This window comes from Mustela lutreola, chromosome 2, assembly GCF_030435805.1.
Source record: "Mustela lutreola isolate mMusLut2 chromosome 2, mMusLut2.pri, whole genome shotgun sequence".
In the NCBI taxonomy this organism is placed as follows: domain Eukaryota; kingdom Metazoa; phylum Chordata; class Mammalia; order Carnivora; family Mustelidae; genus Mustela; species Mustela lutreola.
The window spans coordinates 133,009,790-133,035,250 of record NC_081291.1 but is presented as its reverse complement, the minus strand read 5'-3'; the positions used below and the strand labels follow the sequence as shown (position 1 = coordinate 133,035,250).

Below are 25,461 nucleotides of genomic sequence, written 5' to 3'. Positions count from 1 at the left end.
ATGGGGCTTGACCAGGACCTAACCCAAAGGCAGATACTTAACCAACTGAGCCACCCAGAAACCCCCACACAGGATTTCTCAATTGCATGTCCTACTATTATTCATTTAGAATGAAAATCAAAGTTATGATAGAAGTCAGCATTCTTGCAGAGGTCACATGGAGCCCATGAAACATATTACACTATTTAAAAAGCTAATTTATGGGGCGCCTGAGTGGCTCAGTGGGTTAAAGCTTCTGCCTTCGGCTCAGGTCATGATCCCAGGGTCCTGGGATTGAGCCCCGCATCGAGCTCTCTGCTCAGCGGGGAGCCTGCTTTCTCCTCTCTCTCTGCATGCCTCTCTGCCTACTTGTGATTTCTGAGTGTCAAATAAATAAATAAATTTTTTTAAAAAAAATTTAAAAATAAATAAATAAATAATTTTTTTTTTTTAAAAGCTAATTTATGGGGGCCCTTGGGTGACTCACTTGGTTACGTGGCCAGCTCTTGGTTTCAGCTTAGGTCATGATCTCAGGGTTCTGGGATCAAACCCTCCATCAGGCTCCATGCTTACTGGGAAATCTGCTTTATCCCTTGCCCTCTCATGTTTCTCTCTCTCTCTCTCTCAAATAAATCTTTTTTAAAAAACCCTAATTTAAAAATATTTGTTGTATCACAGCCTATGTAACATGTTGATAGGTACTAAAGGAACCTAAAGATATTCTTCTAAACTTTCATCAAGCCAGTAGGATGATAAAATCTGTTCCCACAATGTGAATGCAGTATGTTCTGGCTGTCACATTTATCACACAGTTAATAAGGTCTGATATGGCCCAACTCATATAGAAGGCAACAAAACACAGGAATTCTCAGAGGTCAAGATTATGCATCTGATTCCAGAGGGTATTCCCAAATTGTCAGGAAAGTGGTACTTTTCAATCAAGAATATAAGTAGCTACAGCCCTTCCAGACCATGCCAGTTCATGGAGTCCTCGTGTAAAAGTCAAGGCCCTCTAAATGATAATTCTGTGTAGCACTGATACAAAGCTTAAAATGTACCAGGCTCTATTCAAACTAAGTTCGGATATTAAATATTAATAGGTAATATTAAATAGGTACCAATATTATCTTAATTTTACAGATGAGAAAACTGAGGCACAAAGAAGTAAATCAAAGTGCTCAAAGTCATTCAAGTAGTAAAAGCAGAAGAGGAATTTGAACCCAAGGAGTCCACGTCCCCAAGTCAATGTTCTTAACCACTAACTTTATATAACCTTTCTCCTAATTTGCAAAAGCAATAAAATTTGATAATCTGGCAGTCTATGGCTAAGTGCATTTTCCTAATATATGTAATGTACATATCAGAACACTCCAAAATATTTATATTATTTAAATATTTATATTATTCAGCTTTGTGTCTTAACAAATTTGATGGGCATGACATCTTAAATCTATAATTTAATTAAGTGATGGAAAATTTTAAAGAGTAAAGGTCAAAACAAACTGGCACCTGGCCACCAGAAAACTCTTTCCAGTCTGACACAAATATACTATAAAAAAAAAACCTCAATCACAAATGCACATGAATGTACAATTATCCAGGACTCCTTTTAAAGTAAAAATTTACCTTATTTAATGAGCAAAGCCCTGAACCAAATGCTTATAGAATCTAGACAACAGAATATTGGAACTATTGATTCTTTATTCTAGACTCAAAATTTTGAAGATAAAAAATGTGGATCAAAATATTTTATGGGATTTTCCCATGAACAAACAACTAGGTAGTCAGTGACCTAGGTCTGTACTCTGGATATTGGGACCCTAGCACCAATGCTTATTTGAAAGATCATGCCACATAAATAAAGGGTAAGCATCTTTTTTTTTTTTAAGATTTTATTCATTATTTATTTGACAGAGATCACAAGTAGGCAGAGAGGCAGGCAGAGAGGGGGGGGGGGGAAGCAGGCTCCCTGCTGAGTAGAAAGCTCCATGCAGACCTCAATCCAAGCAAGGATCCTAGGATCATGACCTGAGCTGAAGGCAGAGGCTTTAACCCACTGAGCCACCCAGGCGCGCCAAGGGTAAACATCTTTAAAAATAAGACTACCTCACCATATTTTCCTCAAAATTTGATCAGATATTTATTGAAGACTGATGAAATGACAGGTACACACTACTGAGTTTCATATGAAAAAGACTATTATAGGAATTACACTTTATAATAGAGATAGACAGCTTGGACAGCAGTTGTACAGGAATAATCAGAAGAGTATATGAATGAACTTAAATACCCTGCCACGTAAACCACAAGGGGATACAACTATATACCTATGAAAATGACCACCACCAAACAAACGAAAAAACAAGCAAACAACCCTGAAATTACCAGGCACTGGCAAAGATGGAGAGTGGACAGAATTTACACATTGTGAGAAAGGACCCAAATTGTGCAGGTGCTTTGCAGAAATGGTCTGACAGTTTCTCATAAAGGTAAACATGCACTTACCATATGATCTAGTCATCCCAGTCCCAGGTATTTACCCATGGAATTAAAAATTTACATTCAAACAAAAGCTTATTTGTAAATGCTTCTAACAGATTTGGTCATAATTGCCAAAAAACTAGAAATCAGCAGGATGTTTTTCAACAGATTAATGGATAAACTGTACATCAGGATGATGAAATTCTCCCCCAAGTACGGGGGGGATTTTGATTCACTGAAGAACACAGATGACTCTTAAATGCATTTTGCTAAGTAAAGGACACAAAAGGCTCCATATTGTGTGCTCTCATTTACATGACATTCAGAAAAAGGCAAGTTGCCATGTGTTGGGGAAGAAGGGTTAAGTACAAAGGGGAAGCAAAAGGAAATTTGGGGGCAATGGAACCTGTGCTGTTTGGTACTACGGTGAACACTTGACTCCAGGCATTTGTAAAAACCCACAGAATCATATACAAGTTTATGCTATTCAAATTTTAAAAAGTACTCAGCATTTGGACATAACCGAATGAATGGCAGAACTACTCTAAAGGAGGTGGGAAAGAAATGAGAGCCATGGCCTCAGCAACTTTGAAGGAAAAGATCTGGACTGTGTACTGTGAGCTAAAGATAAAAAGCACTGCACACAAACAGTGTGTCGTAGTGTAATATATATGTATATACATACACACACACATATATAGTGGTATACTATATACATATTTATATACACACACACAGGATGATAAAGGAATAAATATATCATAGATAATGAAAGCCAGGATTCTTACTGTGGGTGAAAGAAACTACAAATAAGCAAAGGGAGAATGTGATGCTGGTTTTGAGTCAGAGAAATGAGTACACTCACGTCTACTTTAACAAATACTCAGGTAGATAGATACAGAAATAAATTTGGCTGTATGTTTATAGTAGGTAAGTATACCTACATATATTTCCTAGATGTTCTCTGAGAAGACCGAGGCTCTGGTGGTACCTTTGTAACCATGAGTATACCTATAATCCAGATCTTGGTTTCTGAATCCATTTTCAAAAATAAAAAAAAAAAAAAAAGAATCAAGATTATTTGGAAAAATTATTTCTGGCCTAGGGCACAGAAATGTATCTTCAGTGTCAGAAAAATAAAGAGATGTTACAAGCAAGCCAACGAACAAACAAAAAAGGATGAGACCACGTTGAAAGCAGAGAGGAGTCTAACTAAATCAGCTCTCAGTGGTCAAGACAAGAACCATTTGAGTCACAAAATAAATAACAATAGTATGGGATATTAATCCAAAAAATAAAACACATATCCAGGAGTCTACACAAATAAACAGAATAAATAAATGGAAGGGGGGAAGAAATATTCTTCCTTGAAGGATTCTAATTAGTAAATATAGAAGAAATGAAGGAAATAGAAAATCCCCAGATATTCTGCTTCTGGCAAAATCCACTGATATACTAATATTAGTAGTAGAAAGTTTAAGGAAAAATAGCATTTTATATCACCTCATGGTATCTTCCCTAAAACCTGTATTAGTTATGATGTGAATGTGCCCCCTCCCAAAATTCATATGCTGACATCCTAACATCAATATGATGGCACTAAGAGGTGGGTTCTTTGGGAGATAAATTATGAAAGTACAGCCCCCATGTGGGACTGATGCCCTTATAGAAGAGGTCCAAAAGAGCAATGTGGGAACACAGCAGAAAGAGCCTATGAGCCACGAGGCAAGCCATCACTAGACTCTGAGTCTGCCAGTATCTTTTTTTTTTTTAATTGATTTTATTTTATTTATTTGTGAGAGACAAAGAGAGAGTGTGTGTACCTGCACATGCAGGGGGAGTGGCAGGCAGAGGGAGAAGCAAGCTCCCTACTGAGCAGGGAGCCCCATGTGGGACTGAATCCCAGGACCCTGGGATCATGACCTGAACCAAAGGCCAATACCTAGCCAACAGCCACCGAGGTGTCCCTGAGTCTGCCAGTATCTTGATCTTGAACTTCCAACCTCCAGAACTCTGAGAAATAATGGTTGTTTGTAAGGCACCTCAGTTTATGATATTGTTTCAACATCACAAATGTACAAAGACAAAAATTGGTACCAGAAGTTGGATGCTGCTAAAAATGTAGAAGCAGCCTTAAAACTCACTGATGGGTAGAGGCTGAAAGAGGTTTAAAGTTCATACTGGAAAAAAACTATAGTGTTATGAAAGCACTTTAAAGACAATTTTGATGAGGACTCAAAAAGAGGAGAACAGAGGAAAAGCCTCAGTCTCCCTACAGAATACCTAAGGAATCCTGAACAGTGTCAGTAGAAATATGGATGGTTAAGTGCCATTTTACTGAGATACCAAATGGAAATAAGGAACATATTATTGGATACTGGAGGAAAGGCAATTTTCATTAATAAAGTAGCAAAGAACTTGGCTAAACTGTGTTTTTGTCCTGGTGTTTTATTTAAAGTATAACTTATGAGTGATGAAATTAGTTCTGTGGCTAAGGCGATTTCTAAACAAAGTGTTGAAGAGGAGGTTTGGTTTCTCTTGACTGCTCATAGTAAAAAGTAAGAAGGAAGAATGACTTAAAGACAGAATTATTAACCAAAAGATAAGCAAACTTAAATATTTGGAATATTCTCAAAATATATATATTGAAAAAGAATGAGAGGGCCTATTCAGGCAAGAACAAGAAGTAAATGGCCAAAGGGCCATCTGAAATGGAGATTAATCAGAATCACCCAGATAGAAGTTGTGGCTTTTTTCAGAAACAATGGGAAAATGACCTCTAAAGGCAATTCAAAAATCATCAGGGCTATTCCTTCAATTGCAGGCACAGAAAGCTCCAGGTCATACAGCCAAGAACACCTGTTGGGGCAATGCCTGGTGAAACTATGAGGGTAAGGAAGCCCCTATAACCCCAAACTAGAAATGCCACATGATTTTAGCCCAAGGGAGCCACAAGATGTGACCTCACACAGGGCCATCATAGGAATGAGACCACACAAAACCATGAAGGCAGAGACACCCAATGTCTTAGAAGCCCCAGCCCCAGCACAGCATAGCTATGGGAGCACTCCTTAGTGTGTCTGGAAGGCAGGACCCCCATTCTAGTGTGTCTGGAAGGTGGAACCTTCACCCCAATGGGCCTTGGAGTACAGAACACCAATGAAGAGGATAATTCTCAAGACTTAAGGTTTTATAGAATTTTCCCTGTTGGATTTCAGACTTGCTTAGAACCTGCTACTCCTTTCTTATACCCTATTTCTCTTTTTTGGAATGGAAATATTTATCCCATGCCTGTCCCACCATTATATTTTAGAAGCACATAATGTGTTTGATTTCATAGGTTCACAGTTAGCAATTTGCCTCAGAATGAATCACACATTGAATCTTACCATATCTGATTTAGATGTTATTTAGATGAGACTTTGGACTTTAGACTTGAGTTGATACTAGAAGAAGTGAAACTTTGGGAGCTTTTAGGATGCAATGAATATATTTTGCATGTGAGAGGACTGATGAACCTTGTAGGGAGCAGGGCTGAGCTATGTTCAGAATGGTTCATATGTTGCAATCCTAACCCCAAAGTGATAATATTAGGATGTGGGCCCTTTAGAGGTGATGGCTTCATGAGGATAGAGCTCTCATTAATGGATTAATGCCCTTACAAAAGAGACCTGAGAGCGCTCCCTAGCCATTCTGTCGCGGAAGGACACAGAGAAGGCTATCATCCGTAAATCGAGAAGCTGGATCTGCTGGCACCTTTTTCTTGGACTTTCCATCATTAAAAACTGAAATGTGAATGTGTGTGTTCATAAGCTACCTGTTACTCTGTGTAACAGCCCAAAACATTATTTACAAAGTGAAAAGAGAGAGTATGCAGTGGAGGAACTCGGTGAGCACCACATTAACCATGGGCTCAAAGTTAACATGCTGGTATTAAGATATACTGACAGTATAATTATGTGATACCACACACTAAGAAGGGCACATCCTCTCTGTGTTATCCTTCCTCAAAATGCACAACCTCAATCTAATTATGAAAAAAAAAAAAAAACAGACATATCCAAATTGAGTATATCCTATGAAACACCTGGAAAGTACTCTTGGAAAATGTCAGGGTCTGGAAAAACAAGGAAAGACTAAGGAAGTGTAATGGATAAGGAGCTATGATTAAGAAAGGAAAAAAAAAAAAAAAAGGCAATGTGGAATCCTGGATTGGCTCCTGAAGTAGAATAACAATGGAAAAACTGGTGAAATCCAAATAAAGTCTGTAGTTTGATTAATAATATTGTATCAAAGTTAATTTCTTGGTTTTGACACATGCACTATGGTTATGTAAGATGTTGCCATTATGGAAAGCTGAAGGAATGATATGTGGGAAATCTTAATACTGTTTTACAACTCCTTGGTATGCCTTATTACAAAATATTAAAAAAAAATTAAATATGTCACATGAAAAACAATTACAGGGGCATGGAAGTAGATAGTAACCTGTCATCAAACAGAAGCTTCAAGGAAGATATGAGGGTTGACTTCAAAAATCCAAAGGAATGCCATGGAAAGGAAGAATTCAATTTGCTCTATACTGGCTTAACTGGTAGAGTTGAGACCATGTTTGGAAACCAGTCAGACACAAATTACAGTTCACTAGAAGATACTATAGCAGGCAGAAAGTTCCAAAGATGGAATGTGCCATCTCAGGGGAGAGTTTTATATGATTGAAGGTGAAGCAAGAGCTTGATGACCATTCCTCAGGTACCTTCAACATATTGGCACTCCAACACATTGGTCCTCAAAATGCAGTTCAGAGACCAGAATTACCCACACTAGTACCACCTGGGAGCTGTTAGAAATTCAGAAATGCAGAGTGTCAGGTCCCACCCAGACCTACTGAAGAAGAAACTGTATTTTACCAGTCTGCCGGTGATTCACAGGCACAATAAAGTGTGAGCAGCCCTGCTATACGAAAAAGTGAGACTTTAAAGGTACCTCCCAATATGGATCTTATTTGATCATAAAAATGTGAATGACTCTAGCATACTCAGTCATAATTCTGGTCTGAGATTTAACAATTTAACTGTTGAACAATTGATGAAATGGCACATCTAATGACATAGTCTTTGAATAATATAACTGAATATTATTAATAAAGCTATACTATTAAAAGTCTAATTAACTTAAAAGTAGATTCTAAAAAGTAGAGCCTCAAAAGTTTATGCTAATGTAAAAAAATAAGAGTAATACTTTTTCAAAATAATCGTTCATTACACATCTTTGCTATCGTTCTTAAATTCTATACCATATTTGTACCTTTTTTTCACATACATATTTGCATTTCTCCTAGCAAACTCTAAATTAATGGTGCATAACATACATAAATAAAATTTAAATTCTTATTAGAATAGAAGAAGCTTCACAAGGATTTAATATTGTTTTAAAATTATTTACGCAAATGTGAAGCGCACATATATAATTGCTACAAAAAAGCATGTCACACAAGTCAGGAACATAAATAGCGTTTATGTTTCTTATTAATAATGCAAAGCTTCAGAAAATACCTCCTGTGTTTTTTAAGCCATAACTTTTCCATATAGGATAGACTGTCTTCTTTAAATTCAATATTGAGTGGTTCTCTCCAAATTTTCAGATTAGTTTGTACTTCACATTCTTCCAATGAGTCTATAAAAATAAATATAATGTATAAAATTAATGTAAACTAATCTATAAATTAAATCTCTCATGATACAAAACTCACCATTTTTGAAGCAAATATGCTTTGTAGTCAATAGTTCTAGGCTTAATTAATGCAAAATGTTAACTATTAGTGATTTATTAAATGACTGTACAGACAGTTTTCTTCAATAATCCCTTGAAATGAAAGAATCTTATGATTCATAAGATTTTTAAAAGGAACCAATTCTTTTCAATGATAAATACGAGCAGGTTCATTATATATTCTATAAATGCAAAGACACATAAAGGTATGTATCATAGCCACTGACAATAATATTTACACATTATGGGAAACAGAAAATAAATAACTCAGAATGGCACCTGGAGGAGACAACTGTCTTCATGAATTTATATCTACACGGAAATTCACTTCCAGATGCTTAAGATATTTCTGAAGTACTACTAAAATTAAAACCACTATTCAGAGATATTTAAAACTGATGGAGATTTCTGGGAAAGAAAGCAGTGTAAATCCAGAATTACCAGTATCTGCACCTTCTTGGATACTATCCCTCTCTCCAAACTGACCATAAGAGGAGGAGAAAAACTTCTGAAGAAGAAAGGGAAGCAGTAAGGAAGAGAAAAATTAGTTTCGAAGGCTGAAACTAGAGAACTAGTTCCAACTAGTTCCAACTTCATACCCCACAGCCTTTAAAGATTAGCTTCCAGAACAGCCAAATGCCAGCAATAGAAAGAACCAAAAGAATCCAAGTCACACTACCCATATTCTTCCCCTAAAAGTGGAGCTTTGTCGAAGAAAGCGATTGGAGGAAGCTCTGAGAAACACTCCAGAACAGCCAAATGCCAGCAATAGAAAGAACCAAAAGAATCCAAGTCACACTACCCATATTTTTCCCCTAAAAGTGGAGCTTTGTCGAAGAAAGCGATTGGAGGAAGCTCTGAGAAACACTCCAGAATGCACTAACCTGTGAGCAAAAGGAGATCCCTCCACTACGGGTCCTCCTTTCCAGTGCCAAACAAAATATGTCTTTATAGGAAATCTGAAACTAAAAATGAGGACTCACTTTTTTCTCTGACTAGGCATAAAGAGGAGCCACTCTGCTTGAGCGATAACTCCCAGATCTATCAGCTGATGAGGAGGAAGGGGATAAAGCATCACTCTTCTCCCATTACCAAGGGTACATCCCCTGGAAATAAAGTCAGTGGGTAACCTGAGTTAATCTGCTTGTGAATATGTTAATAACTGAACCTACTGGAAAATAGATTAGTGATATTAATGGAAGCAGACTCTTACCTGTTTAATGCATTTAAAAGGATAGCCCTTGTTTAGAACTGCTTATAGAAAACAATTCTAGGACACATGGTTCTATGAAACATGTCTCTCTGAAAAGTGTCACATAAGCTACATAACTTGGGTTTTAGTTTGATGGCATTTTTTCATGGGTCTCTGGCTACCTTTTGTGAGAGAATTTGTGTGAGATGTCCCAGTATTCATACTGATGGGATGGTGGGTGTTTTTCTCAATAGACAGTGCCAAAGTCTTAAGGTAAACGTATGTTTTGATGTGTTGGAGTAGGCGTTGGAGGGACAGTCAGCCAGCCAGTGTAGCTGAAACAGAACACTCCAAAAGGAGAATAACAGGAGGTGAGATCACAGAGATAACAGACTTGAAATTACACTGAAACTTCTAGGCCATTGTAAGTATGTGCCTTTCACACTGAAGGAGATGAGACTTTGGAGTTCACTTAAAATGAAATGAAGTTAGAAATCAATAACAAAGGGGAGCCGAGGTGGCTTAGCTGGTTAAACATCTGCCTTCAGCTCGGGTCATGATTCCAGGGTCCTGGGAACTAGTCCCACAAGTCATGCTCCCTCTTCAGTGAGGAGTCTGCTTCTCCCTCTACCTCTCCCTTTGCCCCTCCCTCGGCTCATATTCTCTGTCAAATAAAAAATAAATATATTTTTTTAAAGTCAATAACAAATAACTAGAAAACTTGAAAATTCAAAGCATGTTACTAAGTTAAATGGCCAAGAAGCATATAAAAAGATACTCAGTATCACTTGTAATGAGTTACACAATGTAAATATGCCTTTTCATGTCTATCAGAGCAGCAAAAATTTTAAAATCTGACAAAACATTGGTGATAATGGGAGGTAACCAAACTGCTTATCTACTGGTGGGAGTATTAACTGATACTAATACTTTGGTAAATAATTCAGTTTTATCTAGTAGAGTCAAAGACATATGCAGCCTATGATCCAATTATTCTACTCCTAGGAAAAGACATCCTAGAAACGTGTACATGGGTACCAGGAGACCTATACAAAGATATTCATACCGGCATTGTTTATAATGGCAAAATAGGAATCAACCCCAAGCCCATCAACATTTAAACATGTAAATGGTGGTAATTTCCTATAACAGAAGAATATTAAGCAGTAAAAATGAATAAAATACAACTATGCACATCTTCATGGGTAAAGTTTAGTAAATAATAGTGAGTGAAACAGGCTGCAAAAGAATATATATGCTAGCTTTCCACTTATGTAATATTCAAATACACGCAAATTTAACATATTATTTAGAGATACACAAAATACAGTAAACTACAAGGAAATTTTTTTAAATGAAAAATACAGAATCTAAGTTAGTGACAATCTCTTAGAGAGGAGGAAAGAAGAGAGAGAACAGGTGCTTACTGCTTTGTTTTTCTTCAGAATCTATACAAATTTTGTAAATGTTCTTTTCTATCTACTTAATATGTCAGGAAAAGAAAAATATTGACAAACGTATACATATGGTACACCCACAGTCATATATACAATACACTGGGGCAAGAAAAATCACATACCAGATCAACAGAAGTCCTCATCTTAATGATTTCTCTTCAGCAATCACTGACACAGTATTTCTACATTTAAAAATTTATTTTAAGGTAATCGTACCAGTACACAAAGAGCTAAGATGGTCATTATAACTTTTTACCATAGTGAGCATTAGAAACAAAATATTCATCAATAAAATCCTGATTAAGTAAATCTTGGCATACAGAGTATTATGCAACAGTTATAAACGATGACATATAACTGTATTTATATGTAACGTTGTCCATGATAGAATCTAAGCAAAAAAGTCACAAATAGCATTCATAGTGACACCCCATTTATACCTGTGCATGATGGTGCAACTGTGTCTACTGAAAAACGTACTACATGTTAACATTGATTAGATGGTTGAATTAGGTTATTCTCATTTTCTTCTTGGTTAAATTTTTGTAATAATAAAATCATGCAAAATAATCATTATGTTATTCTAATAATATAGTTATCACCACTATGAAAAACAAAGTTTTTTTCTTCTCTGATCTCATCTGATTTATCATATCTGTCCCTTTATTAGTTTAAGTCTTTTAAAGTAGACAATCAAAAGGTATTTGTATAGAAGACTTTTCCCGTTCAAAGCTAAAAAATAAAAAATACATCAAAATTTGAAATTTCAAATAAAAAACACATAAAATAACATAGTCAATGAGAATTATATTAAGATACATGCTACAAAGAGAGTATATAAATAAAATCTTGGAAGTATTAATGAAACTGAGGCAGCATGAACAAGGGTAGGGAGATATTTCAAAGAGAAAATTATTTAGAAAAAATTCCAGCTTTAATTGGAAAATGGTATGTGACACCTTGATGTCAGGAATGATAACAATGTTAAATAATGAATAAAAATATAAAAAATGAATAATCAGGAGAATTCCTGCACTGGAAAAAAAATGAAGTAAAAATAATAAATTGGATCCTGTCAATAAAGATACATGATTGAAATTCATTGCCTCATTTTATTTTCAGTGAAAAACAACTGGATGTCTCTATAAGATTCTGAGAAATAAAATTAATTAATCAAATAGTTTGAGAAGTATGATATCTCTCAAAAGATTCTGGGAAACGTAAAACAGAAACAGAATGTGCCTCAGTCACCCAATCTTCAATGTCTAGAATATGGGTGCAAAAATCATCAAGGAAAAATAAAAATAAAAAATATTCCTTTGGGCAGGAGGGGAAAAAAGATAAATCAATTCTCCCCCTTAAGTTCATAGTGGTCCTTGAACTATATTTTTTCAAGACACATACAAAAAAATTCTTTACTTCTCTATCTCACAGATCCTCTTGTTTTATATATAAATACAGTTCAATAAAGGAACAGTTGTCCTGAGAAAAACGTTCTGCCAGGAGTGGGGGAGCTGAAAGCATCCAATTCTGCATTCATTTGACAGTCTAAATTTACATAGGAAACAAACACAAATCTCCCCAGTGCTCAAGTCAGGGTTCTATAAATATTAAACCACTTACCCTTGGTTGTACAGTGAATGCTCCTTTGAGGAGTTACATTAAACTGTTATCCTAATGCTAACAGTTTTTAAACACTGCATTTTTATTCACAGAGAATGGAGATAAATAAGATAAATTCAGCTTTATTTTATAACATTCATTTGATAAAAGTAACTGTACCTGCTTTTGCTGCAGATGGATTCTGTTTCTCGTTGTCATCTTGATGTCCAGTTCTCCATTGATTTAAAGTTTCTGGAAAGGACTGGGCAGAAGCTTCTTCATCAAATGACCCTTCACAGAGGAGCCTATCTTTTGGATGTGAACACTCTGCTCTTTTTGTGGTTGGAACTTCTACCTAAACCAATTAAAAGTGCATCTAAGTGTGCTTTGTTAAAATTTCCCTATCTTAAAATATAAGTAGCATTAATTATTAGGCATTTTGAATCATATACTACTTTTTAACTTTAAAATGGAATTTTTTAAGTTGTACTTATGCATATGCTTTACTGATTTCTTTAAAATAGTATGGACAATTAGAAATGGTCCCTTCAAAAATTATTAAAACTAGAGCCTGTATGAATGAAGATTTATCATCATGTTATTCACCAGTGTTCCCCATGGGGAGTGGCAAGAGCCATGAACTTAATCCCCCTACTTCAATCTACTATCAGCAAACTTCCCATGGCAGAGGGAGCAGTTTTGTTGTTTTTTTTTTTAATATGTGAATCTGATCATGCCATTCCTATATTCAAAACTTTCCAATGATTCTTTGAAACCCCCAGTTCCTAATAAGACCTACAAGGCTCTGCAGACCGTGTACTTCCCTGCCTTTTTACTCCACTTCCTTCAATCCCCCTCTTCATTCCCCTCTTCATTCATCAAGAATGTTCACATTCTTAGTGCTGAGCCCACGAAACACATTCTCACTCAAGGGCCCTGCACTAGCCACATCCAATACCGTGACCCTCCCTCCATATTTTCACATAGCCATTCCACTCATTACAGTTGGTCTGTGTTCAGATGATTACCCTACAAATACAGCCCTTTTACCCCCACCTTCCATTCCCTTATCTGCTCTCTTTTTCTCTGAAAAACATCTCTGTGTTAATTTAGTCTACATGTTTGTTTGTTTATTGCCTGTCTCTCCCCATTAGAATGTAATGAGATCAGGGATTTTTTCTTTTTCTCAGTGCCAAGAGCACTGCCTGGCATAAAGTAGGTGCTCATTAAAAGTCAGTTGAAAGAATGAACAAATTAATTAATGCATATGAAGCATCGCATGCTTCCTGGCATAACGATAAGAGGAAAGGATGAATTCAGCACAAAATATAGGCTCACTGTGAATGCACAGAAGAAAATAAATGTAGGATTTGGTAGTTACACACAGGATCAGAGAAAATGGCCAAATTAGGAAAATAAGGCAAAATAAAGTCCACACCAATGCTGAATTAGCATTGTGGATTTACCTACACTGATCAAATTGCTAAATCTCCATTGTGTATATTCTAGATACAAAAGTAGAGTTCTCTATGTTCACCCCTTGATTACAAAATAAACAGGCAGACCGTTAGAGTATAATTGAGAAAAGAACATTAAATATGTGTCCAAAATTTTGAATATAAACAAAGGCATTTGGGAAACTTAAGTCACTGTGCCAGCTGCTGGCCACAGAAACACGGGTTTAAAAGTCCACAACAAAAACAAGTGCAAGAAACAGGTTATTTAACTCAGATAAGCAAGAGTTCTATGGGTAAAAAGTGGTAGGGACAGTATTCCAGAGAGAGGGGACGGTATATATGCCAAAACATGGAGTCAAACAGCACAGTGGCATGGAGCCATTAGTAGTTTACACTGAAGTAGTAAAAAGTAGGATAAGAGAAAATATAATTTGTGTCCAATCATGAAGGATCCTGCTGCGTAGAGAGGAAGTTAAACTTTCACATAATGGAAAATCAAAGTCACTGTAGACTTCTACATAGTAGTGTGGGAGAAAGAGAAATTAAGGAATAGTGAGTTTGGATGCAAAGAAACCAGTTAAAATATTACAGCTAATTGGTAATATCTATCAACATTACAAACACATGACATGTATATATACACAAACATGTATATATATGTATATATATATATACATACAGAAAATATATTGCATATATATATATGCAAAAATATTTTTCAAAATCACTCTTTATATTCTACTTTGAATTGACAAAAGATCAAAATAATGTAAATGCTGGTCAGTGGAAATTTTAAAATTTAAACTTGTATTTTAAAGTAATTTTTGTCTAATAAATAGGGTGTTTTATAACCACTATGTAGAATGAGAAGGCTATAGAACGTACTTATGTGTATATCAAAACATTTTATAAAAAGCCTATTTGCAGAGCAGCATTGAACATATTATTAGTTGTGTAAAGAAATACATACATATAAAACTGGAATTATTATTGCCTTCTAGAAAGGGAGAGAATGAAATCCAGGTTCCATAGAATGAACATTTTGTACTTCAAGAAAAAGTTAATTTCCCTATTTGGAAGACCAATAAGGACAGAAGGACCCAACTATTCAGGTGAGTTTTTGGACAGTAGCTGCATGAGTCCAGTAACCAACTGGACGTGCAGAGGAAGAAGAGAAAGGACTACAGAAAATGATGGTTCCTGGCTCACCTGAAAAGCAAGAAGATAGGCTGTCATCAACAGTGACAGTGATAGGTTTGGGGGGAGAGGTAAATTTGGTTCAAAAGTACTGAGTTTTAGGGTCACTTGTGAGGCTCAGTTGGTAAGTGGCCAACTCTTGATTTTTGGCTCAGGTCATGATCTCAGGGTCATGGAATCAAACCCTATGTTGGGCTCTACACTGGGCATGGAGTCTGCTTAACATTTTCTTTCTCCCTCTCCCTTTGTCCTTCCCCCCTCCACTCACACTCTCTATCTCTTAAAAAAGGGAGGAAGGAAGAAAAGGAGGGACAGAGGAAAGGGAGGGAGGGAGGGTTGAAGGGAGGGAAAAGAGAAAGAAAAGAAGTGCCGAGTTAGTGGAAGGTATTTATAGGTATCCAGTAAACAATGTGAGTGCACATATGTATGTATGCTGCACAAATAAAGCAGCACTGGAAACTCAGTGCTTAATACAAAATGGTTTAAGGATGCAGTGATTCCAGCAGGTGTCCAGAGCAGCTCCTTTCCAACCAATGAGTCAGAGATATAAGAGATCTGCTTTTTATAGCTATGTTTTTTGGAATACTTGGCTTCCTCACAGCAATAGCAGGATAGGAAAAATCAGAGGACTAGACATCAGCTTTCAAATGTTTGAGTCCAGAACTCTCTCATATGCCACTTCAAACTCAAAACCTAACATGACTCTACCCAATTCTGAAGGGAATAGGAAATTTGAAAGAGCATATGGAATTCAGTGGATAATATTCATTATCCTTCTAAGCCACATGGTATCCTTGCAAGATATGGTTTAATATCCCCACTTTCTAGAAGAAAGGTCACATTTTAACAAACTCAATCAGTGCTTCTGATGTTTATGTATTACAGCTAGAGAGCCACTGCCACTGAGTACAGGTGCTCACCTAATGGTTGATAGCAGTGATGTCCAACCAGAATACTTACACCACCATGACTGAGCAGTTGTTAAAATCACACCTGTGGACCCACCCAAAGAGAGGCAGAATTTGACCATGTGTGTGTGTTCCTTTAATGGTTTTCCAGTTGGTTCTGATGTGCACTCCTGGATGAAACCACTGAATTAGTAGTTTTTAGGTTAGGAGGAGAAGTAGAGAGGGTCTATCTAGCATAAGCAGTCACCTATGGGGACAAGAGGCAGCATTTATTGTAGGGATTAAAAGCACAGGCAAAGGCATAAGCTTTCTAATAGGGCTAGTTACTAAGTTCCTCTCTGCCTTTGTCATCTGTTAAATAGAGTAATAAAAAATGCAAAACTTACATGGTTGTTGTGATAGTTGGATAAGATAAGGCAATGAAAGGATTAAGCACAATGCATAGTGTTAGGTGTTTAACAAATGTTAGCTATTGATCTATCACTATTTTTAACGATTAGGTAAATTACATAAAATGGCAGCCAGGAAGGAGAAACCCTTAATGCCACAGCCTCTGTGTAGCAGCTAAAAGCAAATAATTTGGAGTCATAAAGTCTAGGTTTAAATCTAATTTAATTTATACCTTGGGCAATTTATAAAAACTGATCTTTGTCACTAATTTTCTCATCTGGAAAAAGTAGGGAAAAATTAAGAGAGGATAGAAAGAGATAATACATGTAAAATATGTAAGACCATGTCTGGCACAGAGTCCATTTTCAACACATCTCACCATTGACAGCTCTATTAGAAAGTGAAATCCATGTAAAAACACTGACTTTCCTGGACAATTCAAGCACAGCTTCTTTGCTGGAAAGAGGTCCTATACGCATAAAGCATGTTTTCTTCTTTGTTCCATAAGCATGGGTTAAGAACTCAAGAGACTGAAGTTCAAGCCTAACCCTGTCACCAAGTAAGAAGTTTGGTGACTGGCCATGTTTGTTACTATTTCTGAACTCTAGTGGAAAGGTGAGTGGCATCTAAAAGGATGAGGATTAAAATATAGATCAAAGATCAAGGAAGCTTGTTTCTTGCTAAAGAATCATTACAACACGTCCATTACAAAATATAGACATGAACTGATGAAAGCTTATCTAGAACAACATGGGATCAGTAGTCAATCTGAATAATGACCAGAATTTGGTGTAAGTCCAATTTTAAATAACTATAAAATTGCCCATCACCTAAAAACAAAAACAAAAACAAAAACAAAACAAAACAAAACACACTTGGCAAGTTTTTGTATTTTTAGCCTCTCTGAAATCCCAACTAAAATAAAATTGTTATATTGCATTGTGTTATTTTTTTCCATGTTTCTCCCAAATACTCATTCATTTCCTTAAATGGCCCCAATGACCAGAAAGCAACATGTCAAACAATCATTCATTAAAAAAAAAAAAAAAAAGTCTTCAGTGGAATCAAAGAAGTCTCCTTAAAGAAAGGATTTTAACAGTCAAGATGTTTTTGAGTCTTAAAAAAAAATTCAAATATTAAACATGATAGAATAACCTACAAAACTGTTTGCCTCTAGGTAAGTCTATGAGTGACAGTCTCCATGATCATGTATGACAGAAAATGTCTACTCTGTTTTCCTTAGCTTACCCCAGAGTGGCTCCCCTGTAGAAGAGATTTGGGCTTGTTCTCACTTTTACTGATCTCTTCTTCAGAATGATTATTCCCTTTGGGTTCATCTGGATTAACTTCCTTGATAAATCGATGGGCAGCATCCAATACATTGGATAACATTTGAGATTTCGCCTGTTAAAAAAGAAACGAAATAGGACTAAAAAGACTAATATGTCAGTTGAAGTAAATTAGATACATTAAATTGCATTTTTTATTATTCTATGATTACTAAAATCCAACACATTTTATTTAATATTTCAGAATACAAATTGATGTTTATATCAACCAATATAATAGTGACAGCTGCCATCTACTGAGGAGATACTATCCCAAGTATCTTGAAAACGTATCATTTAAAAAAAAAAAAAGAAAAAGAAAACATATCATTTAATCCTCAAGTCAACTCTACAGCATTATTATTTTTGTCTCTGTTTTAAGAATAAAGAAATGAAAGCTGTGATAGTTTAAATAACTTAGGCCTGGTCACATGGTGAGTGGGTTGCAGAGCTGGGAAATGACCCCAGGTGTGTTTAATTCTGACTCACAGCCTTTCTACTATGTCAACCGCAAATAGATAGATGTGTTATTTTTGTACAACATAGCTGAAGAACTAAATATAGCTAATCTAGTAGGAGCCTGAATAAGCAGTAGTAAGTATCCCTTGGTGATAAAACATCTTTGGAAAGTATTAACTATTCAAAAGTGCACATCAGAAAGTGGCTCTGCCTGACGGTTCCTAGTAAATTCCAAGTTGCTCCTCATTTAGTATCTTCGCCCATGAGCTTCACTAACCAGAAAGGATTTCCTTCTTTTACCATCTTCTTTGCCTGGCAGACTCCTACTTTTCCCTCTAGATGCATCCCAAATGACTCCGACACGTCTAGGAACCTTTCTTTGTCCTTCTCACTCTGGCTGTGTGAGGTGCTCATCCTCTGTACCTTCTTCAGACCCAAAGTAGATCTCTAGTAACCCATACAATATTGACTGTACATTCCCTTTTGGTGTCTATCTATTCCATCATACCATGTAAGTTCAAAGAAGAAAAAATCTTGTCTTCTTAAATCTTTCTATGGCTACCACAGTGCCTGGCATATAACATTTGGTAAAAATAAGGGGCCGGGGGGGCGGGGGAAGAAGAACTGCAGAATTAAAATAAATGACTGAGAAAAAGACTTCAAAAACCTCTCCCCATGCCTTCAGTGTAGCTAAAAAGGAATAGGCAACTCCTGGAAAGTCCCTGTTCTCTGAGAAGTCTCCTATCAGCAACTACTCTGATGTGCCCTAGGACTCTGCAGATTCTAGGTTGCATGTGACCTTGAACCAAACAAACTACAGGGTGAAACTCTCTGAAAACCTGGTATTAGAAAGACAAACGATAGGTTGTACTCCTTTAGCAAATGTCCTCAAGACAGAGAATAACTTCAGCAGGGATTAGAAATAATTATTTTGTACTTTCTCATGTAAATATTCCTATTTTTAAATTTTTATCTAGTTACCTATTTAAATGACTAAGATTATACTGAATCTTTCCAGTTATGACCTTTTACAGATCTGTTAAGATTCACTGCAAACTGGGGGGAGGAGTCAAGATGGCGGAGAAGTAGCAAGCTGAGACTGCTTCAGCTAGCCGGAGATCAGCTAGATAGCTTATCTAAAGATTGCAAACACCTGAAAATCCATCGGCAGATCGAAGAGAAGAAGAACAGCAATTCTGGAAACAGAAAAACAACCACTTTCTGAAAGGTAGGACCGGCGGAGAAGTGAATCCAAAGCGACGGGAAGATAGACCCCGGGGGGAGGGGCCGGCTCCCGGCAAGCGGCGGAGCAACCGTGCACAAAATCAGGACTTTTAAAAGTCTGTTCCGCTGAGAGACATAGCTCCAGAGGCTAAACCGGGGCGAAACCCACGCGGGGTCAGCGTGGCCTCAGGTCCCGCAGGGTCACAGAAGGATCGGGGGTGTCTGAGTGTCGCAGAGCTTGCGGGTATTGGAACGGGAAAGCCGGCTACAGAGACAGAGCCGACAGTAAGCTCGCAGCTCGGTGTTACCTTGAACCGGTCGCAGGCTCGGTGAGCTCGGAGCGCGGCCGGAGGTCAGGCAGACGGGAGTAACTGGGCGCTGTTCTCTGAGGGCGCACGGAGGAGTGGGGCCCTGGGCTCTCGGCTCCTCCGGGCCGGAGACCAGGAGGCCGCCATTTGTATTCCCGTCCTCCGGAACTCTACGGAAAGCGCTCAGGTAACAAAAGCTCCTGAAAGCAAACCCTAGCGGATTACTCACCCCGGCCCCGGGTAAGGGCGGTGTAATTCCGCCTGGGGCAAAGACACTTGAGAATCACTACACCAGGCCCCTCCCCCAGAAGATCAACAAGAAATCCAGCCGAGACCAAGTTCACCTACCAAGGAGTGCGGTTTCAATACCAAGGAGAGCAGCAGAATTCCAGAGGAGGAGAAAGCCAAACACGGAACTCATGGCTTTTTTCCTGGGATTTTTTTTAGTCTTGCAGTTAATTTGATTTTTTCTTTTTCATTTTTTTTTTTTTCTCGCCTTCGGGTAAAATTTTTTTTTTTTTAACTGCTACCTTTTTCTTTTTTAACGATTTTTTACTAGTTTATCTAATATATATATTTTTTCTTTTTTACATTTTTCTTAGGTGTTTTCTTTTTTTAAAAATTCTTTTCTTTTCTTTTTTTTTTTCTTTTCTTTTTGTTTTTTTTTTTCTTTCTTCCTTTTTGAACCTCTTTTTATCCCCTTTCTCCCCACTCACGATTTTGGATCTCTTCTAATTTGGTTAAAGCATATTTTCCTGAGGTTGTTGCCACCCTTTTAGTATTTTACTTGCCCCTTCATTTACTCTTATCTGGACAAAATGACAAGACATAAAAATTCAACACAAAAAAAAGAACAAGAGGCAGTACCGAAGGCTAGGGACCTAATCAATACAGACATCGGTAATATGTCAGATCTAGAGTTCAGAATGACAATTCTCAAGGTTCTAGCCGGGCTCGAAAAAGGCATGGAAGATATTAGAGAAACCCTCTCAAGAGATATAAAAGCCCTTTCTGGAGAAATAAAAGAACTAAAATCTAACCAAGGTGAAATCAAAAAAGCTATTAATGAGGTGCAATCAAAAATGGAGGCTCTAACTGCTAGGATAAATGAGGCAGAAGAAAGAATTAGTGATATAGAAGACCAAATGACAGAGAATAAAGAAGGTGAGCAAAAGAGGGACAAACAGCTACTGGACCACGAGGGGAGAATTCGAGAGATAAGTGACACCATAAGACGAAACAACATTAGAATAATTGGGATTCCAGAAGAAGAAGAAAGTGAGAGGGGAGCAGAAGGTATACTGGAGAGAATTATTGGGGAGAATTTCCCCAATATGGCAAAGGGAACGAGCATCAAAATTCAGGAGGTTCAGAGAACGCCCCTCAAAATCAATAAGAATAGGCCCACACCCCGTCACCTAATAGTAAAATTTACAAGTCTCAATGACAAAGAGAAAATCCTGAAAGCAGCCCGGGAAAAGAAGTCTGTAACATACAATGGTAAAAATATTAGATTGGCAGCTGACTTATCCACAGAGACCTGGCAGGCCAGAAAGAGCTGGCATGATATTTTCAGAGCACTAAACGAGAAAAACATGCAGCCAAGAATACTATATCCAGCTAGGCTATCATTGAAAATAGAAGGAGAGATTAAAAGCTTCCAGGACAAACAACAACTGAAAGAATTTGCAAATACCAAACCAGCTCTACAGGAAATATTGAAAGGGGTCCTCTAAGCAAAGAGAGAGCCTACAAGTGGTAGATCAGAAAGGAACAGAGACCATATACAGTAACAGTCACCTTACAGGCAATACAATGGCACTAAATTCATATCTCTCAATAATTACCCTGAATGTGAATGGGCTAAATTCCCCTGTCAAAAGACACAGGGTATCAGAATGGATAAAAAAACAAAGCCCATCTATATGTTGCCTCCAAGAAACACATTTTAAGCCCGAAGACACCTCCAGATTTAAAGTGAGGGGGTGGAAAAGAATTTACCATGCTAATGGACATCAGAAGAAAGCAGGAGTGGCAATCCTTATATCAGATCAATTAGATTTTAAGCCAAAGACTATAATAAGAGATGAGGAAGGACACTATATCATACTCAAAGGGTTTGTCCAACAAGAAGATTTAACAATTTTAAATATCTATGCCCCCAATGTGGGAGCAGCCAACTATATAAACCAATTAATAACAAAATCAAAGAAACACATCAACAATAATACAATAATAGGGGACTTTAACACTCCCCTCACTGAAATGGACAGGTCATCCAAGCAAAAGATCAGCAAGGAAATAAAGGCCTTAAACGACACACTGGACCAGATGGACATCACAGATATATTCAGAACATTTCATCCCAAAGCAACAGAATACACATTCTTCTCTAGTGCACATGGAACATTCTCCAGAATAGATCACATCCTCGGTCCTAAATCAGGACTCAACCGGTATCAAAAGATTGGGATCATTCCCTGCATATTTTCAGACCACAATGCTCTAAAGCTAGAACTCAACCACAAAAGGAAGTTTGGAAAGAACCCAAATACATGGAGACTAAACAGTATCCTTCTAAAGAATGAATGGGTCAACCGGGAAATTAAAGAAGAATTGAAAAAAATCATGGAAACAAATGATAATGAAAATACAACGGTTCAAAATCTGTGGGACACAACAAAGGCAGTCCTGAGAGGAATATATATAGCGGTACAAGCCTTTCTCAAGAAACAAGAAAGGTCTCAGGTACACAACCTAACCCTACACCTAAAGGAGCTGGAGAAAGAACAAGAAAGAAACCCTAAGCCCAGCAGGAGAAGAGAAATCATAAAGATCAGAGCAGAAATCAATGAAATAGAAACCAAAAAAACAATAGAACAAATCAACGAAACTAGGAGCTGGTTCTTTGAAAGAATTAATAAAATTGATAAACCCCTGGCCCGACTTATCAAAAAGAAAAGAGAAAGGACCCAAATAAATAAAATCATGAATGAAAGAGGAGAGATCACAACTAACACCAAAGAAATACAAACTATTATAAGAACATACTATGAGCAACTCTACGGCAATAAATTTGACAATCTGGAAGAAATGGATGCATTCCTAGAAACATATAAACTACCACAACTGAGCCAGGAAGAAATAGAAAGCCTGAACAGACCCATAACCAGTAAGGAGATTGAAACAGTCATTAAAAATCTCCAAACAAACAAAAGCCCAGGGCCAGACGGCTTCCCGGGGGAATTCTACCAAACATTTAAAGAAGAACTAATTCCTATTCTCCTGAAACTGTTCCAAAAAATAGAAATGGAAGGAAAACTTCCAAACTCATTTTATGAGGCCAGCATCACCTTGATCCCAAAACCAGACAAGGATCCCACCAAAAAAGAGAGCTATAGACCGATATCCTTGATGAACACAGATGCGAAAATACTCAACAAAATACTAGCCAATAGGATTCAACAGTACATTAAAAGGATTATTCACCACGACCAAGTGGGATTTATTCCAGGGCTGCAAGGTTGGTTCAACATCCGCAAATCAGTCAATGTGATACAACACATCAATAAAAGAAAGAACAAGAACCATATGATACTCTCAATAGATGCTGAAAAAGCATTTGACAAAGTACAACATCCCTTCCTGATCAAAACTCTTCAAAGTGTAGGGATAGAGGGCGCATACCTCAATATCATCAAAGCCATCTATGAAAAACCCACCGCAAATATCATTCTCAATGGAGAAAAACTGAAAGCTTTTCCGCTAAGGTCAGGAACACGGCAGGGATGTCCATTATCACCACTGCTATTCAACATCGTACTAGAGGTCCTAGCCTCAGCAGTCAGACAACAAAAGGAAATTAAAGGCATCCAAATCGGCAAAGAAGAAGTCAAATTATCACTCTTCGCAGATGATATGATACTATATGTGGAAAACCCAAAAGACTCCACTCCAAAACTGCTAGAACTTATACAGGAATTCAGTAAAGTGTCAGGATATAAAATCAATGCACAGAAATCAGTTGCATTTCTCTACACCAACAGCAAGACAGAAGAAAGAGATATTAAGGAGTCAATCCCATTTACAATTGCATCCAAAACCATAAGATACCTAGGAATAAACCTAACCAAAGAGACACAGAATCTATACTCAGAAAACTATAAAGTACTCATGAAAGAAATTGAGGAAGACACAAAGAAATGGAAAAATGTTCCATGCTCCTGGATTGGAAGAATAAATATTGTGAAAATGTCTATGCTACCTAAAGCAATTTACACATTTAATGCAATTCCTATCAAAGTACCATCCATCTTTTTCAAAGAAATGGAACAAATAATGCTAAAATTTATATGGAACCAGAAAAGACCTCGAATAGCCAAAGGGATATTGAAAAAGAAAGCCAACGTTGGTGGCATCACAATTCCGGACTTCAGGCTCTATTACAAAGTTGTCATCATCAAGACAGCATGGTACTGGCACAAAAACAGACACATAGATCAATGGAACAGAATAGAGAGCCCAGAAATAGACCCTCAAATCTATGGTCAACTAATCTTCGACAAAGCAGGAAAGAATGTCCAATGGAAAAAAGACAGCCTTTTCAATAAATGGTGCTGGGAAAATTGGACAGCCACATGCAGAAAAATGAAATTGGACCATTTCCTTACACCACACACAAAAATAGACTCAAAATGGATGAAGGACCTCAATGTACGAAAGGAATCCATCAAAATCCTTGAGGAGAACACGGGCAGCAACCTCTTCGACCTCTGCCGCAGCAACATCTTCCTAGGAACAACGCAAAAGGCAAGGGAAGCAAGGGAAAAAATGAACTACTGGGATTTCATCAAGATCAAAAGCTTTTGCACAGCAAAGGAAACAGTTAACAAAATCAAAAGACAACTGACAGAATGGGAGAAGATATTTGCAAACGACATATCAGATAAAGGACTAGTGTCCAGAATCTATAAAGAACTTAGCAAACTCAACACCCAAAGAACAAATAATCCAATCAAGAAATGGGCAGAGGACATGAACAGACATTTCTGCAAAGAAGACATCCAGATGGCGAACACACACATGAAAAAGTGCTCCATATCACTCGGCATCAGGGAAATACAAATCAAAACCACAATGCGATATCACCTCACACCAGTCAGAATGGCTAAAATCAACAAGTCAGGAAATGACAGATGCTGGCGAGGATGCGGAGAAAGGGGAACCCTCCTACACTGTTGGTGGGAATGCAAGCTGGTGCAGCCACTCTGGAAAACAGCATGGAGGTTCCTCAAAATGTTGAAAATAGAACTGCCTTATGACCCAGCAATTGCACTATTGGGTATTTACCCTAAAGATACAAATGTAGTGATCCAAAGGGGCACATGCACCCGAATGTTTATAGCAGCAATGTCCACAATAGCCAAACTATGGAAAGAACCTAGATGCCCATCAACAGATGAATGGATCAAGAAGATGTGGTATATATACACAATGGAATACTATGCAGCCATCAAAAGAAATGAAATCTTGCCATTTGCAACAACATGGATGGAACTAGAGCGTATCATGCTTAGCGAAATAAGTCAAGCAGAGAAAGACAACTATCATATGATCTCCCTGATATGAGGAAGTGGTGATGCAACATGGAGGCTTAAGTGGGTAGAAGAAGAATAAATGAAACAAGATGGGATTGGGAGGGAGAGAA

General features: G+C 37.3%; 1 protein-coding gene across 3 annotated transcripts in view; it reads right to left on the bottom strand.

Moving 5' to 3' along the window:
* ZBBX (zinc finger B-box domain containing) overlaps positions 1 to 25,461 on the bottom strand; it is a 119,211-nt gene that overhangs the window by 35,065 nt on the left and 58,685 nt on the right. For all 3 annotated transcript variants that reach the window (XM_059163579.1, XM_059163581.1, XM_059163580.1), the window contains 3 exons: positions 17,684 to 17,839; positions 12,664 to 12,838; positions 8,016 to 8,136 (listed from right to left, as the gene is read on the bottom strand). In XM_059163579.1, the coding sequence (XP_059019562.1) occupies positions 8,016 to 8,136; positions 12,664 to 12,838; positions 17,684 to 17,839 (452 nt within the window). The remainder of the gene's footprint in view (positions 1 to 8,015; positions 8,137 to 12,663; positions 12,839 to 17,683; positions 17,840 to 25,461) is intronic.